This window comes from Saccharomyces kudriavzevii, assembly GCF_947243775.1.
Source record: "Saccharomyces kudriavzevii IFO 1802 strain IFO1802 genome assembly, chromosome: 1".
Lineage (NCBI taxonomy): Eukaryota > Fungi > Ascomycota > Saccharomycetes > Saccharomycetales > Saccharomycetaceae > Saccharomyces > Saccharomyces kudriavzevii.
The window spans coordinates 135,853-154,532 of NC_079272.1; the positions used below are offsets into that span (position 1 = coordinate 135,853).

The 18,680-nt window shown below is 39.1% G+C and overlaps 5 protein-coding genes and 1 non-coding gene across 6 annotated transcripts; 3 read left to right on the forward strand and 3 right to left on the reverse strand.

Moving 5' to 3' along the window:
- Positions 1–750: 750 nt before the first annotated feature.
- SKDI01G0680 (uncharacterized protein) lies at positions 751–4,437 on the reverse strand (the record flags this gene model as incomplete). Its single annotated transcript, XM_056232107.1, has 1 exon — positions 751–4,437. One exon carries the CDS (start codon positions 4,435–4,437, stop codon positions 751–753), a length of 3,687 nt encoding a protein of 1,228 aa, XP_056085870.1.
- Positions 4,438–5,832: 1,395 nt separating this feature from the next.
- Positions 5,833–5,935, forward strand: Skdi_1.trna1P. Its single transcript has 2 exons — positions 5,833–5,868; positions 5,900–5,935. It is a non-coding gene; the product is annotated as a tRNA-Pro (tRNA).
- A 231-nt stretch (positions 5,936–6,166) lies between these two features.
- On the reverse strand, positions 6,167–8,095 carry SSA1 (Hsp70 family ATPase SSA1; the record flags this gene model as incomplete). Its single annotated transcript, XM_056232118.1, has 1 exon — positions 6,167–8,095. The coding sequence occupies one exon, from the start codon at positions 8,093–8,095 to the stop codon at positions 6,167–6,169; it is 1,929 nt and encodes a 642-aa protein (XP_056085871.1).
- A 672-nt stretch (positions 8,096–8,767) lies between these two features.
- On the forward strand, positions 8,768–9,743 carry EFB1 (translation elongation factor 1 subunit beta; the record flags this gene model as incomplete). Its single annotated transcript, XM_056232129.1, has 2 exons — positions 8,768–8,847; positions 9,200–9,743. 2 exons carry the CDS (start codon positions 8,768–8,770, stop codon positions 9,741–9,743), a joined length of 624 nt encoding a protein of 207 aa, XP_056085872.1.
- Positions 9,744–10,328: 585 nt separating this feature from the next.
- VPS8 (CORVET complex membrane-binding subunit VPS8) lies at positions 10,329–14,156 on the forward strand (the record flags this gene model as incomplete). Its single annotated transcript, XM_056232140.1, has 1 exon — positions 10,329–14,156. The coding sequence occupies one exon, from the start codon at positions 10,329–10,331 to the stop codon at positions 14,154–14,156; it is 3,828 nt and encodes a 1,275-aa protein (XP_056085873.1).
- Positions 14,157–14,229: 73 nt separating this feature from the next.
- Positions 14,230–17,724, reverse strand: TFC3 (transcription factor TFIIIC subunit TFC3; the record flags this gene model as incomplete). Its single annotated transcript, XM_056232151.1, has 1 exon — positions 14,230–17,724. One exon carries the CDS (start codon positions 17,722–17,724, stop codon positions 14,230–14,232), a length of 3,495 nt encoding a protein of 1,164 aa, XP_056085874.1.
- Between the last annotated feature and the right edge of the window lie 956 nt (positions 17,725–18,680).

Consider the following 18,680-nt stretch of genomic DNA (forward strand, 5'->3'; position numbering starts at 1 on the left):
ACAGATGTCGTATCTTTGGTAGGATGAAGGAATGCTAAACGAGCTGTTCAGAGAGTTCGGTTAACTGAAATCAAAGATCCATTAATTGAACATCAACTTGGAATTTATATATAAATGATATGAGTCGTTACATTGAACTTATGGTAGATTCCCTAGGTTATTATTATATTGAACATATTTAACATGTCCAATCGGCGTGTGTTTTATATACCTCTCTTATATAGTATAAGAAAGAGTTCTGCTTTTTATTCTTAATTAATACTACTAATTATCAACAGATAAGACTAGGTGCGTCATCTTTTACACAACGTATATGATAATACTTGAGCAACAACAACAATGACAGTATTGATTCGTTGTACCAGCAATTGGTGCAGGATAGTCTATTGGTTGATGCAGTATATGGAGAGTTGAATAAATATCTTAGTCTTTCTGTTGTATTACGGGCTCGAGTAATACCGGATGTCTTGACAATCCTAAATTCGTTTAGGAGAGTAACTTGTTGTCAGACTTATTATTAACGTGATTCACAGAATGTTACTTATCCTATATAATCTATATAAGATCTGAATCTAACTAAAGGGTGGAAGCGCGGAATCTCGGATCTAAACTAATTGTTCAGGTATTTATACGTTTGGTTGGTTTGGTTCATCTTAGGCAAGTAGGCTGCCTAGTATACTCAATCTTGTCTGTTTTGGAACTATTGTTTGGTACGTGTTTCATACATGTTTTATGTCTAGGTTGATAAATCTAGTAATGCTGAGGTATCTCATTTTGAGATACAACATCTTCCTCTCTCTCGGAGTTGTCTTGAGTCTCGTACAATTGTCTAAAATTGGCTAATATTGACTTTCGTATTTCCTCTGGGATTTGGTAGAATTCAGCTTCTGAATATTCTACTGAGATTGTCGGGTCCACATCCTGCATACGACATAAGTATGCTTTGTGTGTGGTATCTATCCCTATAACTGCAATGACTTCATTGGCTCTGTTGATTCTTTCAACGGAACTGATTGGTTTATTCTTTGGATATGCGTCGGGTCGGTATACAAATTTCTTTAAGTATTGTACGTTAATAACTCTATGTTTTCTCTTGTGTGAATCCAAGTCGAGTTCGTAAGCGTTATCATTTATTTTCTTGACAACTCGAAATGGTCCAACATATATAGGTTGTACCTTCATATATGCTCCTTTCTTGAAATATGCATCTCTATGCACTAGTACGTGATCTCCTATGTTCAATAACAAAGTTTTACGTCTTTGGTTGTTATTAGTTTCCATTTCAATCTGAGCAGACTCTAGTCGTTCTTTTGTTTGGATCGTAATAGCTTTGAGGTGTCGGGCCAGTTCTACGGCGGTAAAACTTCTTGCATTGATTTCGCAATCCGTTTTAATGGTAGGTGCATTGGGAGTATATCCTAAATCAATTTCGAATGGTGACTTTCCAAGTGTTCTGGTCGGTGTGGAGTTATAGACAAATTCAATTTGTGGTAAGTAGGTGTGCCAGTTCCGGGTATTGGTGGAGGCATAAGCTCTTAGCAATCGGTTCAATGTTTGAATCGTTCTTTCGGATTGTCCATCTGTTTGGGGGTGGTTTGCAGAAGACATTGTCGATTTTATCCCTAATCTTTTTGTAAGTTCTTGATATTTTTCTGCGGTTATACGGATGTCTCTATCACTGGTTATTGTTTTCGGGAAACCATGATATGAAAAGATATAGCGGAATAGCGTATTTATTAGCTGTGATGCGTCTGCTGTTTTTCTTGTAGCTATGAAGTGAGCGCGTTTCGAGAAGCGGTCGACAACAACGAGGATCATATTCAAATCGTTTGTTGTTAAGGGTAGTCCAGTCACAAAATCCATTGATATATTAAGCCATCTTCCTTCTGCTACGGGAAGCGGTTGCAATAGTCCTTGTGAACGTGGTCGATGTGATTTTGTGAGTTGACATTGTACGCAGGTACGGATGTATTGTGTAATTGAATGTTGCAATTTCGGCCAGTAATAAATTGGAGCAATCTTTCCAAATGTTACAGTTACACCAAAATGGCCTCCGAATAAAGTATGATCGTGATACAGTTTTATGACTTCGTTCTGTTGTTTTACCGGGACTACTAATCGGTCTCGATAGTAGATTATTTCGTCTACGATGGAGTAGTTCTTACGGAAGGTCTCGGATAATTGAAATTTCTTTCGGTAGCTATGGAAGGCTGACATATCCTCCGGTTTGACATTGTGTTGCGTCAGTTCATTCAGATGAATTAACGTAGCACTACACAATGGGTCTGATTTATATTCAGTTTTCCAGCTTTCTGGGTTGATAGGATCGGGTGTTTCTGGAAATGTGGTGTATACGGCACGGGATATGGCATCGGCAACGACATTCTTGGGTCCTGCTAGGTATTCTAAGGTAAATTCATAGGTGGCTAGGTCGTCTAACCATCGTTGTACGCGTCGTGCGGGTTCGTTTTTATTCTGTAGTGACAGTAAGCTGATGTGGTCTGTTCTCAATGTAAAATGCTTACCGTGAAGCATATATCGGAAGTGGTGGAGTGCTTTAATAATTCCAAGTAGTTCTAATTCGCCTGCGGGATAATTCTTCTGAGCGCCTTCTAAGGTCTTAGAGAAATAACCGACGACACCAATAAGTTTGTTTTTTGTATTGATTTCTTCTAGAACAGCACCAATACCATCTTTTGAGGCGTCTGTGGTTAATCGGTAAGTTGCTTTGCTATCGAATGGTATCAAAACAGGGGAACTACATAGGGCGGTTTTCAGCTTCTCGATTGCTTTGTCTTGTTCTTCTGTCCATTGACTTTTGTCACAAATAAACAGTTGAATGGGTTGTGCTATCTTAGAACATTCTGGAATGAATCGTCTGTAGTAATTAATCATTCCTAAAAATCGTTGTGCTTGTTTTACTGTTTTCGGGGTCGGGAAGTCTCGGATTGCTGCACATTTGTGTTGCAGTGGGGCTATTCTCTGGATTCCAATACTATAGCCTAGGAATTCAATTTGTTTTGATGCAAATTGACATTTTTTCCTTTTAACAATAAGGTTTTCGTCCTTTAGTCTTCCAAGAACTGTATCTAAGTGTTTCCAATGTTCTTCTTGGGATTCAGAGAAGATTAATATGTCATCAAGATAGACATTGACAAATCTCAAGTCTCTGAAAATGTCGGCCATGTATCTTGCAAAGGTGCTAGGTGCATTGACTAGACCAAATGGCATGACAGTGTATTCATATTTACCGGACGGGGTGACAAAAGCGGTTTTGTAGCGGTCTTTTGGTTCCATTGGAATCTGGTGATAACCACTGTGCAAATCTAGCGTGGTGAATATTTGGGCATTCCCAATACGGCTTAATAGGTTGTCGATTCTGGGTAATGGAAATGGGTCGGAGATAGTTGCCTTGTTCAGGGCACGGTAGTCGACACAGAGTCGGAAGGTATCATCCTTCTTCGGGACGAGGACAACGGGGGAACTGCATGGAGATTTCGAGGGGACAATGAATCTGTTGTCGAGCAGTTCTTGAACGATCTTGTTGATTATTCGTTCGTTCTTTTCGGTGACGTGATATGGTTGTAGTCGAGGTAGTCGTGCATCAGGTTTAATTTCAATGTCGTGTTTTACGGGAGCGTTGTCGATGTTCATACATCTTGCTGGGAGATCATTACGTATAATCTCTGTATACTTCTGTTGTAACCAAGCCGGCAACGTGGAAAATGGTTCCTTATCGCTGTGATCAATAGCTTTAGGTTCGACGTTATGGATGGTTGAAACAACGTTGAAGTATCTTTCATCCTCTTCTAGGATCATCGCTTCTTCAGGTATCTGGAATTGTGCAAATGTATTGTGAATACTACCTGGATTGTCAAGTGTTGTAAGCGGGTCAGTTGCGTCAGGAATAGTGGGGGCAAAAGACAGGGTGTTAGTTCTGGAGTCGCCACGATTACCAGCGGATTTCAGGTCAGTTGCGTCAGGAGTAGTGGGGGCAAAGGACAGTGTCTTGGTTCTGGAGTTACCACGATTACCAGCGCATTTAACTTTCACATAGTTAATGTTTTCGGGATGATAAGCCTTGGGCTTCTGGGCGGAAGTACACTGCTTAGTGTTCAGGATTGTGTACAGGAGTTTCGGGTAGCGGCGTAGAATTGGATTTCCGATTAGGAGTTGGTAGTCCATTTTATCGAGTACATATGCGGCTACATTGATTTGCAGATTGTCGACTGTAAGGTCGAGAGTAACTGCTTCTGAGGTCGTGGCAGATTCGGTAGATATGAATCCTCTAAAGCGGAGCGGCGGAGTATCGTGGATTGGCAGATTCAGGAGTTTTACGGTATCTCTTTGTATAAATGATGTGGGTGATCCACTATCAAACAGGGTTCTTATTTTCGTGTTTTTTATTTTTATGTGTTTTTCGGCAGTCTTGTCCATTTCAGGTATGGCGATATAATGTACAATAGGTTGAGATGTGATAGAAAATTTCGTGTGGTCTTTCGACTCAGGGTCAGGATCGGCTAGAACTCGCATTACGAGCTCTACATTCGTTCAGGCGGTGTCCTTCTTTCTTACAATAAAAACAGAGACGGTTCTTTACACACTCTTCTCTAGATGGATTATTGCTTCTCCTGTTGTGATAAGTCGCGGTCGGTTTATTGTATGATCTTCTTGTCCGAACTGCGTGGACGTGTCTCTTCTGGGTTAACGAGTTATCTTCTGGGTCACTGTCGTTGTCATCCTCTTCTTGTAAACGAGTTGTGGCTGCGATTATAGTATCTCCATCGGCGTCTAGCTCGAATTCTGGGAAGAATCTCTCAGTTAGTGCGGTTGTTTGGTAAGCCTCCTCCATGGCTCCTCTTAACGTTTTTGGTTTGTGCATTCTAACTATATTGTAGGTTTCCTTTGTCAGTAAGCGGGTATATGTCATAATAGCTGCTTTTTCGGTCATAAAGTCTGGTGGCATTCTGTCCCAAATCATTTTGAATTGTTTGTTGAGACGTTCAATACCCAGTTTTGCTTCAGATAGTTGATTGATCGTATTGAAGATTTTGTTGATGTCTGGTGGCTTATAGAAATGCTGATAGAGTCCTTGTATGAAAGTGTCGAATGTTATTTCCAGTATGCCTTGCTCTTGGACAAAATCATTAGCCCATTGAGCAGCAGGGTTCAGTAAGTGTTTTCTACAATAGACAATACGACTGGCTTCGTTGGGCCAGGGAATCATAGACATGTTTAACATTATTTCAGAGATGAAGTTTTTCAACTTGTGCGAGTCATTCCTACCTCTGAAGGTTAGTGCTGGTTGGATCGGGAAATTAGGAAGACATTCCACCGGAAGCTTTGGGTAACTTCCTCCTCCTGGGATTTGATCCATAAAGCTCATGACAGATGTTGGTGTAGCTAGGTTCGGGGATTCGTTGGTTTGCGTGAACAATTAGTAACCTTTAACGCTACCAGATGTTGTATTACGGGCTCGAGTAATACCGGATGTCTTGACAATCCTAAATTCGTTTAGGAGAGTAACTTGTTGTCAGACTTATTATTAACGTGATTCACAGAATGTTACTTATCCTATATAATCTATATAAGATCTGAATCTAACTAAAGGGTGGAAGCGCGGAATCTCGGATCTAAACTAATTGTTCAGGTATTTATACGTTTGGTTGGTTTGGTTCATCTTAGGCAAGTAGGCTGCCTAGTATACTCAATCTTGTCTGTTTTGGAACTATTGTTTGGTACGTGTTTCATACATGTTTTATGTCTAGGTTGATAAATCTAGTAATGCTGAGGTATCTCATTTTGAGATACAACACTTTCAACAATTAACATGGGCGTGTGGTCTAGTGGTATGATTCTCGCTTTGGGCAACTTCCTAGTTAAACAGGAGGACAAAGCATGCGAGAGGCCCTGGGTTCAATTCCCAGCTCGCCCCAGTTAACTTTTTTTTTAATTCAATCTCGTCACCGAGAAACAATAATAGAATACAATACAGAATAAAGTTCTCTTTTTTTTATATTCGAAAATTTCCTTTCTCTATAGTGTATAGAATATATGTTACATGTATATATATATGTATATAATAAAAACGTTCGGAAAAAATTCCTCATTAAACCCAGCTCATTAAAAGATATTTTCGTTATTATCAATTGGCCAATCAAGTTGCTTAATCAACTTCTTCAACGGTTGGACCTTCAGCTTCTGGAGCTGGAGGAGCACCGCCTGGGAAACCGCCTGGGGCAGCACCCGCAGCGCCGCCTGGAGCAGCACCTGCCTGGTACAACTTAGACATGATTGGGTTGGCAATGTCTTGTAATTCCTTCAATTTGTCATCAAATTCCTCCTTGGTAGCAGTGGTGTTGCTGTCTAACCAAGCAATGGTTTCTTCGGCCTTCTTGGAAACAGTGTCCTTGTCAGCTTGTTCCAGTTTGTCGCCAGCTTCAGAGATGGTGTTCTTCAAAGAATAAGCAATAGATTCCAATTGGTTCTTGGAAGCTATTCTCTCAGATTCCTTTTCGTCCTCCTCTTTGAACTTCTCAGCTTCAGCAACCATCTTTTCGATATCTTCCTTGGATAATCTACCCTTGTCGTTGGTAATAGTAATCTTGTTAGACTTACCAGTACCCTTTTCAACAGCAGAGACATTCAAGATACCGTTAGAGTCAACATCGAAAGTGACTTCGATTTGTGGGACACCTCTTGGAGCAGGTGGGATCCCACTCAATTCGAACTTACCCAACAAGTTGTTGTCCTTCGTCTTAGCTCTTTCACCTTCAAAGACTTGAATCAAGACACCAGGTTGATTATCAGCGTAAGTAGAGAAGATTTCGGACTTCTTGGTTGGAATGGTAGAGTTTCTTGGAATCAACTTGGTCATGACACCACCAGCAGTCTCGATACCCAAGGATAATGGAGCAACATCCAACAACAATAGATCTTGAGTCTTGGAAGATTGGTCACCAGTCAAAATGGCAGCCTGGACAGCAGCACCGTAAGCAACAGCTTCATCTGGGTTGATAGATCTGTTTGGTTCCTTACCGTTGAAGTAGTCAGTGACCAATTTTTGAACCTTTGGAATTCTTGTAGAACCACCGACCAAGACAATTTCGTCAACTTGAGACTTGTCCAATTTAGCATCTCTCAAGACCTTTTCAACCGGGTCCAAAGTAGATCTGAACAAGTCAGCACACAATTCTTCGAATCTGGCTCTGGTGATGGAAGTGTAGAAATCGACACCTTCGAACAGAGAGTCAATTTCAACAGAAGTTTGAGCGGAGGAAGATAACGTTCTCTTGGCCCTTTCACAAGCGGTTCTCAATCTTCTCAAAGCTCTTTGATTGGTAGACAAATCCTTCTTGTTCTTTCTCTTGAATTCCTGGATGAAGTGGCTGACCAATCTGTTGTCGAAATCTTCACCACCCAAATGGGTGTCACCAGCGGTGGCCTTGACCTCGAAGATACCGTCTTCAATGGATAATAAAGAGACATCGAAAGTACCACCACCTAAATCGAAAATCAAGACGTGTTCTTCCTTACCCTTCTTATCCAAACCGTAGGCAATGGCTGCCGCAGTTGGCTCGTTGATTATACGCAAGACATTCAAACCAGCAATGGTACCAGCATCCTTGGTAGCTTGTCTTTGAGAATCGTTGAAGTAAGCTGGGACAGTGACGACAGCGTCATTGACTGTAGCACCCAGAAACGATTCAGCAGTTTCCTTCATCTTACCCAGAACCATTGAGGAAATTTGTTCTGGGGTAAAGTTCTTAGTCTCACCCTTAAATTCAACCTGAATTTGTGGTTTACCGTCAACGTCAATCAACTTAAATGGGAAATGCTTCATGTCACCTTGAACTTCTGGGTCGTTGAAGTTTCTACCGATCAAACGCTTAGCATCGAAAACAGTGTTTGAAGGGTTCATAGCGGCCTGGTTCTTAGCAGCATCACCAATCAGTCTCTCAGTATCTGTGAAGGCAACAAATGATGGAGTGGTTCTGTTACCTTGATCGTTGGCAATAATGTCCACACGATCATTGGAAAAATGAGCAACACATGAGTATGTAGTACCTAAATCAATACCGACAGCTTTTGACATAATGTATGATTAATTATTCGAATTCTTCTTTCTTGTAACACTAGATTACTTTTCTTTTGATGTACTTACTTTGCAAATAGAAAAAGACATGAGAGACAAAACTACAACTCAATTCCTCCTCGAAGATAACATCAAACTGCCCCTTATATAACCTTGAAGTCCTCGAAACTATCACTTAATCGAAATGGGCCCCCTTCTTTTTGGGCTCTCCCTTTTGCCGCCGATGGAACGTTCTAGAAAAAGAATAATTACTTCTCTTTCTCAACTAAAATCTGGAGAAAAACATAAATGACATCTTTAAGTCCCTCCTTCTAGAACATTCTGGAAAAGTTGCAAAAACGTAAGAATTGGAAAGAAGAAGAAATTACGTTTGGAGTGATAATATCACATCCACACACCGCGCACACGTGCTTCATTTCTTTTTCCTGGTTTTTTTTTTTACGCCAGTTTCCCACTAAGATTTTTTTTTTCTTAGGGCTCGGAACCTGCAGGTGAAGAAACGCGGTAGAAACCATGAATGAAAAAATTTTTCACATTGTCGTCTCTGAATAAATAGTTTAAGGTTATTCACTATATTTAGTTGCTTCCTTTTTATTTTCCACTCTTTGCTTTACATCTTGTACTCTCTCATCTTTCAGCACTAAAGAGTCCAACCGAATATATACACACATAATGGCATCCACCGATTTCTCCAAGATTGAAACTTTGAAACAATTAAACGCTTCTTTGGCTGACAAGTCCTACATTGAAGGGTATGTTCCCATTTAGTTTATTTTATAGATTGCTGTTTTTTTTCTTTCTTTTTTTCTCATGATGGCATGTGGAGGGAAGATAACTAATAATGGTTACGTTTTTTTTGCTTATGTGAATGATGAATTTAATTCTTTGGTCCGTGTTTATGATGGGAAGTAAGACCCCCGATATGAGTGACAAAAGAGATGTGGTTGACTATCACAGTATCTGACGATAGCACAAAGCAGACTATCATTATTAGTTATTTGGTTTTTCTTCGGAGAGAAAGAAAACACAATCTTGAAAAATCATTGCAGGAAAAAGCATTAGTTACTAACAAGCAAAATGTTTTGTTTCTTTTTTTAAAAACAGTACTGCTGTATCTCAAGCTGACGTTGCCGTCTTCAAGGCTTTCCAATCTGCTTACCCAGAATTCTCCAGATGGTTCAACCACATTGCTTCCAAGGCCGACGAATTCGAATCTTTCCCAGCTGCTTCCAAGGCCGCTGCTGAAGAAGAAGATGATGACGACGAAGTCGATTTATTCGGTTCCGATGACGAAGAAGCTGATGCTGAAGCTGAAAAGTTGAAGGCTGAAAGAATCGCTGCATACAACGCTAAGAAGGCTGAAAAGCCAGCTAAGCCAGCTGCTAAGTCCATTGTCACTCTTGACGTCAAGCCATGGGATGATGAAACCGACTTGGAAGAAATGGTCGCCAACGTCAAGGCCATCTCCATGGAAGGTTTGACCTGGGGTGCTCATCAATTTATCCCAATTGGTTTCGGTATCAAGAAGTTGCAAATTAACTGTGTTGTCGAAGATGACAAGGTTTCCTTGGACGACTTGCAACAAAGCATCGAAGATGACGAAGACCGCGTCCAATCTACCGATATTGCTGCCATGCAAAAATTATAAGAAGCTTTTTCTATAAACTTTTTTATAATAAACATCAACAACGACATCAACAGCAACAGCAACAGCAACAGCAACAACAACAACATTGTAAAGATTAACAAATAAATGAAAAAAAAAACGAAATATCTTAGGTTTAGGCTAGAAAAACTGAAGGAATTTCGAACGATAAACTTTTTCGACTGCACGCGAAACATTATTACTAATTTGTGTAACCACTATATAAGGAATCGTGTCCATTAATTGAATTTATTCCGGGAATATTCATGTTATGTATCTTTCTTCATATTCTTATGTATACCATACCATACTATCTTGCAAAAGCATATGCGGTGTAAGGAGTTCCTGGTGTTGATGGTTTTTCACGATTGGAAAAAGAAAAAAAACCCATGATTTGTAGCTTAATATGGCAAAGAAAGACGGTAAACGTGATTAAAATGTAAGATTTTAAGAAAGAAAAAAAAAAGGGAACCCGTTTACAATGGTAAGCCGGCGCAATTAAGTGCATTTATAAAACAGTATAGTCAATACGAGAGCGTAGTAGGCGCTGAATAGATACCCTTCGAGACCTCATTCCATACATATATAATGGAACATAATGGCCCAGATCACGATAGCAGATCCAGCATCGATACGACCATCAATGACACTCAAAAGAGTTTTTTAGAATTCAGGTCCTACACTCAATTAAGTGAAAAACTGGCATCCGACCCTTCATACGCAACGCCACAACCAGACGATGAGGGTCCTAAAGGGATAGCTGCTGCGGTAATGCAAGGCTCCGAATCTGTAGTTTCATGGACAACGTTAACTCACGTGTATTCCATCTTAGGTGCCTATGGAGGGCCTACATGTTTGTATCCAACAACCACGTATTTTTTAATGGGCACCTCCAAAGGATGCATACTCATTTTCAACTTTAACGAGTATTTGCAATCGGTTCTAGTGCCGACATTGTCCGAGGACCCTTCTGCCCACTCAATAAGAAGCCCAGTGAAATCGATTGTCGTGTGTTCTGATGGCACCCATGTAGCCGCCTCGTATGAGACTGGCAGCATATGCATCTGGAATTTGAACGTGGGGCAGAGAGTAAAAACCGCTTCCGAACAAACAAGCGGTATAATCTCAACGCCTGCCTTACCAGCAATCCTACATATCGACGAACACCTAAACCAGGAAATCACAGGGTTGGACTTTTTCGGAGCTCGTCATACTGCCCTGATAGTTAGTGATAGAACAGGCAGAGTATCGCTCTACAACGGTTATAGAAGAGGATTTTGGCAGTTAGTCTACAATTCCAAGAAAATTTTAGACGTCAAATCTTTCAATGAAAGACTAATAAGGTCGAAACTGTCTCCCGTAATAACGCAGGAGAAATTTTCCACGAACTTGTTGAGTGTACTCACAACCACTCATTTTGCCCTTATTTCATTGTCTCCGCATGTTTCTTTGATATTTCAGGAAACTATCGAACCTTCCATACAAAATTCTCTAGTGGTCAACAGTTCGATTTCGTGGACTCAAAACTGTTCCAGGGTTGCATATTCCGTTAATAATAGAATTTCTGTTATTTCGGTGTCCTTATCTGACCTCAATATTCAATCTACGAAGCATTCCTCTGAGTTTGCAGAATCTATATTATCCATTCAATGGATTGATCAGTTTCTACTAGGTGTTTTGACCATATCTCATCAGTTTTTAGTATTAGATCCACAACGAGATTTTAAAGTTTTGCTAAGGCTCGATTTTTTGATTCACGATCTAATGATTCCACCTAATAAATGTTTTATAATAAGCAGGAGAACGTTCTACTTGTTAACAAACTACTCATTTAAAATAGGCAAATTTGTGTCCTGGTCGGATATCACCCTGAGACATATTTTAAAAGGGGATTATTTGGGGTCATTAGAATTTATAGAATATCTTTTACAGCCTTATTGTCCAATGGCCCATCTCCTGAAATTAAACAATGACACGGAAGAAAGAGTTAAACAGCTTATGGAACCATTTTATAACTTGTCTTTGGCCGCCTTAAGATTCCTTATAAAAAAAGACGACGCAGACTACGATAAAGTATATCAACTTCTAATGGTTGTTGTCCGCGTATTTCAGCGATTTTCCAAGAGATTGGATTCAATTCCTTCTTTGGATGTCTTCTTGGAGCAAGGCCTGGAATTTTTCGAATCCAAGGACGATGCGGTATATTTTGAGGTCGTGGCAAACATTGTTGCACAGGGGTCTGTTACGGCAATTTCCCCGGCTCTCTTTAAGTCCATCATTGATTACTATGCAAAGGAGGAAAATCTAAAAGTTATTGAAGACTTGATTATTATGCTAGATCCCGCTACACTGGATGTTGATCTTGCTGTCAAATTGTGCCAAAATTATAATTTGTTTGATTTATTAATATACATTTGGAATAAGATTTTTGATGATTATCAAACCCCACTGGTGGACCTGATATACAGAATTTCCAACCAAAGTGAAAAATGTGTCATCTTCAAGGGCCCCCAAGCACCTCCTGCAACGACTATATTCGATTACCTAACGTATATTCTCACCGGTAGGCAATATCCACAGAACCTTGGTATATCTCCCAGTATTAAGTGCGCCGAAATACAAGGAAAACTAACCACCTTTATTTTTAGCGGCTACTCAATAAAGTGGCCATTGGACAGCAAACAGAAACTTTACATATGTAAAAATCCGAAGGAAGAACCTGCATTCCCCTACTTTAATCTTTTATTGAAATCTGACCCCAACAGGTTTTTAGCAATGCTTAATGAAGTGTTTGAAGCGTCCTTGTTCAACGATGATAATGATATGATAACATTAATTGGAGAATCCGAGTCTGTCAGTCGGCAGTATGTCATCGACTTGCTGTTGGACGTTATGAAAACCACGGAACATTGTGATGAAGTTAGAGCTCTTGTTGCGATTTTTATCGCAACCAGTATATCAAAATATCCTCAGTTCATTAAGGTATCCAATCAAGCATTAGATGGTGTCGTAAACACTATATGTTCCTCCAAGGTTGGCGGTATATTTGAAATATCTCAAATAGCTCTAGAGTCACTTCTGCCTTTTTACCATTCAAAAACTACTGAAAATTTTATACTAGAATTGAGAGAAAAAAAGTTCAATAAAGTCCTTTTTAATCTTTATAAAAGTGAGAATAAATATTCCAATGCGCTTTCGCTCCTTTTACAAACTGAAGATGTCGAGAAAGAATATAATACCGATATTGTATCCATTACCGAATACATTTTCAAGAAATGTCCGCCTGGAAGTTTAGAATATGGCAAAGTTGAGGGAGTCATCAAAAACAACTTCGAACTTCTGCTCTCAAGGATTGGTATTGAGAAATGTGTGACAATATTCTCTAGTTTTGACTATAGTCTTCATCGAGAAATTTTGAAAGTAAATACTGAAGAGACTCAGCAAATATACTTAGATAAGCTGTTTTCAATGTCAACTTTCGGTAGTAAAGTAGATAAACGTTTGAGGAACTTATACATCGAGTTGAATAGTAAATACAAGAGTGAAAAGGAAATGATTTTGTGGCTAAACGGCGTAGATCTCAGTAATGCTGAAAGCTTACATATTCTGGACCTGATAAATCAAAATTCTAATTTTGAAGCTGCGGCCGTAATTCACGAACGTTTACAAAACTTTAACTTAGCAGTGAAGGATCTATTAAGCTCCATTGAACGATGTTTAAATGAAGGTGAAACAAACATAAATATCCTATCGGATTGTTTGAAGAGGGCTATTGATGACTGTAATTCTGCTGGTGTTGAGAAGAAATCGTGTTGGATATTTTTTATTACTTTTCTAATTACATTATATGGGAACTATTCCACACACAACGAGAAGAAAGATCTGTGTAATAATTTGCTGCAAGAGGCATTTCTAGGCTTAGTTAGGTCCAAAAGTTCTACTCAGAAGGATGCAGGTGGGGAATTCTGGGAGATAATGTCCTCCGTTCTTGAACACCAAGACGTCATTCTGATGAAAGTTCAAGATCTAAAGCAACTATTGTTGAATGTCTTTACTACTTATGAACTGGAGAGATCCCTTTCTGGACTGATTCAGAAGATAATAGAGGATTCCTCGCAAGATCTTGTTCAACTGTATAGGAAATTTCTGAATGAAGGATGGGCCATACATACGGACGACTGCGAAGTCTGCGGGAAAAAAATATGGGGCGCCGGCTTGGACCCTTTACTTTTTTTGGTTTGGGAAAATGTTCAGCGTCAGCAGGATACGATTAGCATGGATCTTGAAATGCCCCTAGTCATATTTAAGTGTCATCATGGTTTCCACCAAACTTGTCTCGAAAACCTAGCCCAAAAGCCCAATGAATATTCTTGTTTAATTTGTCCAGCCAAATCAGACCAAAGTAAGCATATTTAAATGTCATTTTTTTCAGTATATTTAACACAATTGACTTTCTATACATAAAAGTAAAAATAAAATACCTTTTTAGTTACCTAGACTCAAATATAGAATACCAACTATGGTCGACTGAGAACCCACCAAAATCCATATTCATTAGTACTTGTCTTTCTAAAAGCCATGTACATATTTCTGAAATTTCATGAAGCGAAAGCACTTCACGGCATCTAAGTTGCAACATGCTCAACGTAATTCCTGGATGAAACTTCACCTCATTCACGACCATCGTAATCACCTGCTTCCATATTTTTGGCCTAATGGCACCAGATCCGTCAACCCATAGACGCGAAAATGGCTTACCGAGTGGAATTTTGACAGTGGCCTTCTTCGATCTGCTCAATTTTGCGCGAGATTTAGCATATAAAATCAGAGGTGGAGTGAGAGTTCTTACTTCAAATCTTCTCGATGTATAAGTTAATGGTCGGACATTCCTCATCATTGGTATTATATCTACATTTAATAGCTCGTTTGAAATCAAATCAATCAATATCCAGGACGATATGTCAGAAGGTTCTTGGTTAATGACAATACCGTTTCCCGCTTCCAATAATTCATTGACCTTATTTCTATACTCTGAGGCAATTTCGAAGTCTTTGCAGTTTCCTTTACTTTCCAGAATTTCTGGCAGTGTATTCGTACATTCAAGTCGAGATCCGTGAAGGTAAATTTGCTTTTCCTTAGCCATATCCATAATGACATTATCTATTGATTCCTTTCCAACATTCTTCAATGCCTCTATTTCGTTCCTGGCAGTCGAGGAATTATCAATCAAAATCGACCGAATTACCGTACGAATATAATCATTGCTTTGAGTATTTGATAAGTCTTTTGCAAATTCAGCAACTCTTATGGAGTAGGTTTTCTTCAAAGAGGAAATCTCTCTTTGAATCATCGAAGACATAGCCAGATCATTGTTGCAATGTACCAATGTATCATCGCGAATTAAAGTAAATCTCTTCTTATTCTCCTTATGGCTCTTGTAAAGGTAAAGCGATCTCTTTACTTCTTTTTCATCAAATGAGGTCCAAATTTCGAGCAATTTAGGAAGATCTAGTTCTTCAACATCCTTCAACGAAATACTTTCACCTTTGATTGCTAGAACTAGCATTTTTTTCCATTTATCCACATAAGCCCTCCAACCACTATAGCCCATTCTCACTCTGCGGGCTGTCCACTTCTTTTTTAAGTTATCTAAGGAATTATTGGGAAATAATTTTGTTATTTCATTCCACATTATTTCGTTTCTGATACTTTTAGTAATGACAACAGCTCTGACCAAAGCGTGAACACCTTCTTTGGTACCAGCATGATAGATGGTCTTGGTTCCCTTATCAGCTTCAATAACCAACTGTGTTTTCTTCGCTGATGATTTTTTGTCCTTGTTCTTGGGCTTTCCATCTGATACGCTGACTAACATACCCTTCTTAGAATCAGGCCCTTCTAAAGCTTTGGATTTGGCATTCTTTTGGCGGTTTTGAAACTTACGAATTCTTTCAACTGACTTCTTACCCCTATGAAATCTGTTTTTTTCTGTTTGATCGAAAAAGTATATATCCGTATCATGTATAACATCGGTAAACGTTGCTTTTTTACTATCTTTTTCCCTTAAAATATAACTTTGAATAGCGTCCTCCCCAATACTGGGCAAGAATATGATTTTTCGCCCTGATACTGGCTCCGTTCTTGCTCCTAGCTTCTTATTTTCCACCATCAGGTCAACGTCTCCGCGGACAGTCTTTTTATCCAAGGTGGTTGCAGAACTCATGTATTTGGAGACGCTTTCATAAAACTGTTCCCTTAAGTATGCAACCCCACCAACTGCATCCATGACTTTCAGAATGGCTCTCTGTCTCTGTAAGGAACGCAAAGAACCGGCAGAAAAGCCGCCAAAGTTAACAACCCTACCTTTGGCAACACCACCTTTGTTCGGGCCTGGACTCTCTCCAATCCCTTTCAATTCTTGCGTGGTATCAACACGCTGCTCGACCTTGATTCTTTTTGGAGTTAAAACGTTGTTTCTTGCAACGGAAGCACCGGTAGTGGTTTTAGCCTGTCTTTTCCGCTTATTATTCGGAGTTTTTTTCGAGTCTGGAGGAATTTTCAAGTCTCCGTGCCAGAAGAATATATCTCGCCCATCGCTATCCCTTGTGAATCTAATCGTGTTATTGAGGGCGACAAAGTTATCCTCGTTCAGGGTCTTCAAATCTGAATGAGACTTCCCTGGTTCATCAAACCCTTTTGCGACTGATATTTCGTCCTCCGCATTCGTCAACTTTTGAAAGTTCTGAGCTGTGAATAATCTAAAAAATTTCTTCTTTCCCTCAAAATCATATATGCGGAAAAGCCTATGATCCCCTGTATTTCCTTTTTGCTTATCTAAGCTTTCTAAGTAATACTCACTCGACTTTGTAAAAGCTCGCTGGAATTCTTTTCCTGTAATGCGATTAACAACGTCCATGGTTGATATTCCTTTAATACCAGACTTGTCTGCAATGTCATATGCCTGATTTTGTAATGGATAGAATCTGTTCAGAAGAACTTTATTTTTCCTTACATTTTCCTTGTCTTCCATAACTAGGCCCTGATCCTGCAATAAGTCAGTTGCATTAAAGTTATCCAAACCTTCGACTGAGTCTTCATCTTCTAAGCTTCCCTTATTGTCTATTATGGAATCCTCATCCGCGCTATTACTATCATACTCGAATGTTGGTGAGCCTTTAGAATCTGGAATGTCTTTCACGTATTTCACACATCTAATTTTAATGGCTGGGTTTTTTGGTGATACCACAAGTACTTTCTGCAAGTACCCCTTTTCATCCAACCATGCAATCGCTGCAATAAAGGCTTTAGAAAGCCTTTTTTCTCTATCAAATTTTAGTTCACGCTTCAAATCAATAATTTGGCGAATACCGTTTTTTGATCGCTTTACTACATCAACGATTGTCGCCAAATGGTCCCTAATATTAATGTAGGGATTAGTATCGCCCGCATCGTGACTAAATTTCTTCAGCTTTAATAGCTTCACTACATGTCCCTTGTAAATCAACTGAGAGCTCGCTAGCAAGTGGTTTATCTTCTTAATACGCCCAGTCACACTTCTGGGATCTTGGCCGGTCATTTGTGCCAGATCCATCGTGTTGATTCCTTTTTCTCCTGCTTTCGCAATTTCAAGAAGTAGTTCAAATGCAGAATTCCCAATGGTTGATTCCTTTCTTGTATATCCCGTTAATAATGTCCATAAGCTATCTTCAGTAATGCCGACTGAGTACAGATGACCAGTGTCGCTTATGATATCTTTCACATCTTTCGTTAGTATAACGTCATCACAATACACTTCTATGTCCTTTTTCAGCATCATGCATGAAAGGATGAAATGTTTAACCTTCTCATCAGATAAGTCAAAATATTTACGAGAAACATCCCATAACTGGTTTAATGTAATTTCTTTTGATAAATAGTTAGTAAAAGATCTCTGACAAGCAGTATGCTTCCCTAGTGGAGGGAGCTGGAAAAAGATGATACGCATACATACTTCCTTTGTTTAAAGCTATTTCGTCAGCAACAATTCTCACCAATTCATCAGGATATATTGCCGACTCCATAATTCCTCTACGTTGTCTGCTCAATCAACTATTGCCCTCTTTCAGTCCTTACCCAAAAATATAATTTCTTGTGTGATTGATTATTTACTTCGCTTTCGCGATATAGGACGCCCTTCTTTCTTGCCAAGAAAAAAACACAGCTGTGCTCAAAACAACAAAATTGTAAAAACAATATTCACGCGCAATACGATGCACAATACATAATCTATGAAATGTCCTTATGGAGTGTGCCGTAAAAGTACTAAGATTTCATAACAAGTGAAGATTAGATCAAATCACATGACTATTTTTAAAATAGTTTTCATGTGAAATTAATATTTTAAAAAAATAAAAACAACTTTAAATATTCATTTTTAAAACATGTTGTGTCTGCGCTTTCCGAACAGTAAAAATAATTTGGTACTCCGGAATATAATTCTGGATGCGTAATAACTGCGGCCAGCATTTGATAGAGAGAAATTCGCAAGAGAGCAAAGTAGTGTATGCTAACTTGATACTGTATATGAATGTTTCCATTGCCATGCGGAAACCTATTTGAGCGCAAACATGTCATAAACGAATTGCTATGTAAATAAACACGCTCAGGATGTAAAAAGCGACACTAAGTATGGCATATTTGATGACAGGATATTTCTTTCCTCTCATTTACTATAAGAGTTGTTTCTGGCCTGTAAATCAAAAAGTGATTGGAAGTAGAATTTTTTTATGTTCTTGTAATCTATTTCAAAGAATGTCGCGAAATATGCAAGTCTGGGGACAATTCTTGGTGTTGGCATCAGAGTTATTGAAACTGATGGCACCACGACATTCCATAGCATTCCAAACATTAAATAGTAGTGATTTTGATTGAAGTAAAAAATCAATCATTGTCCATCGACTA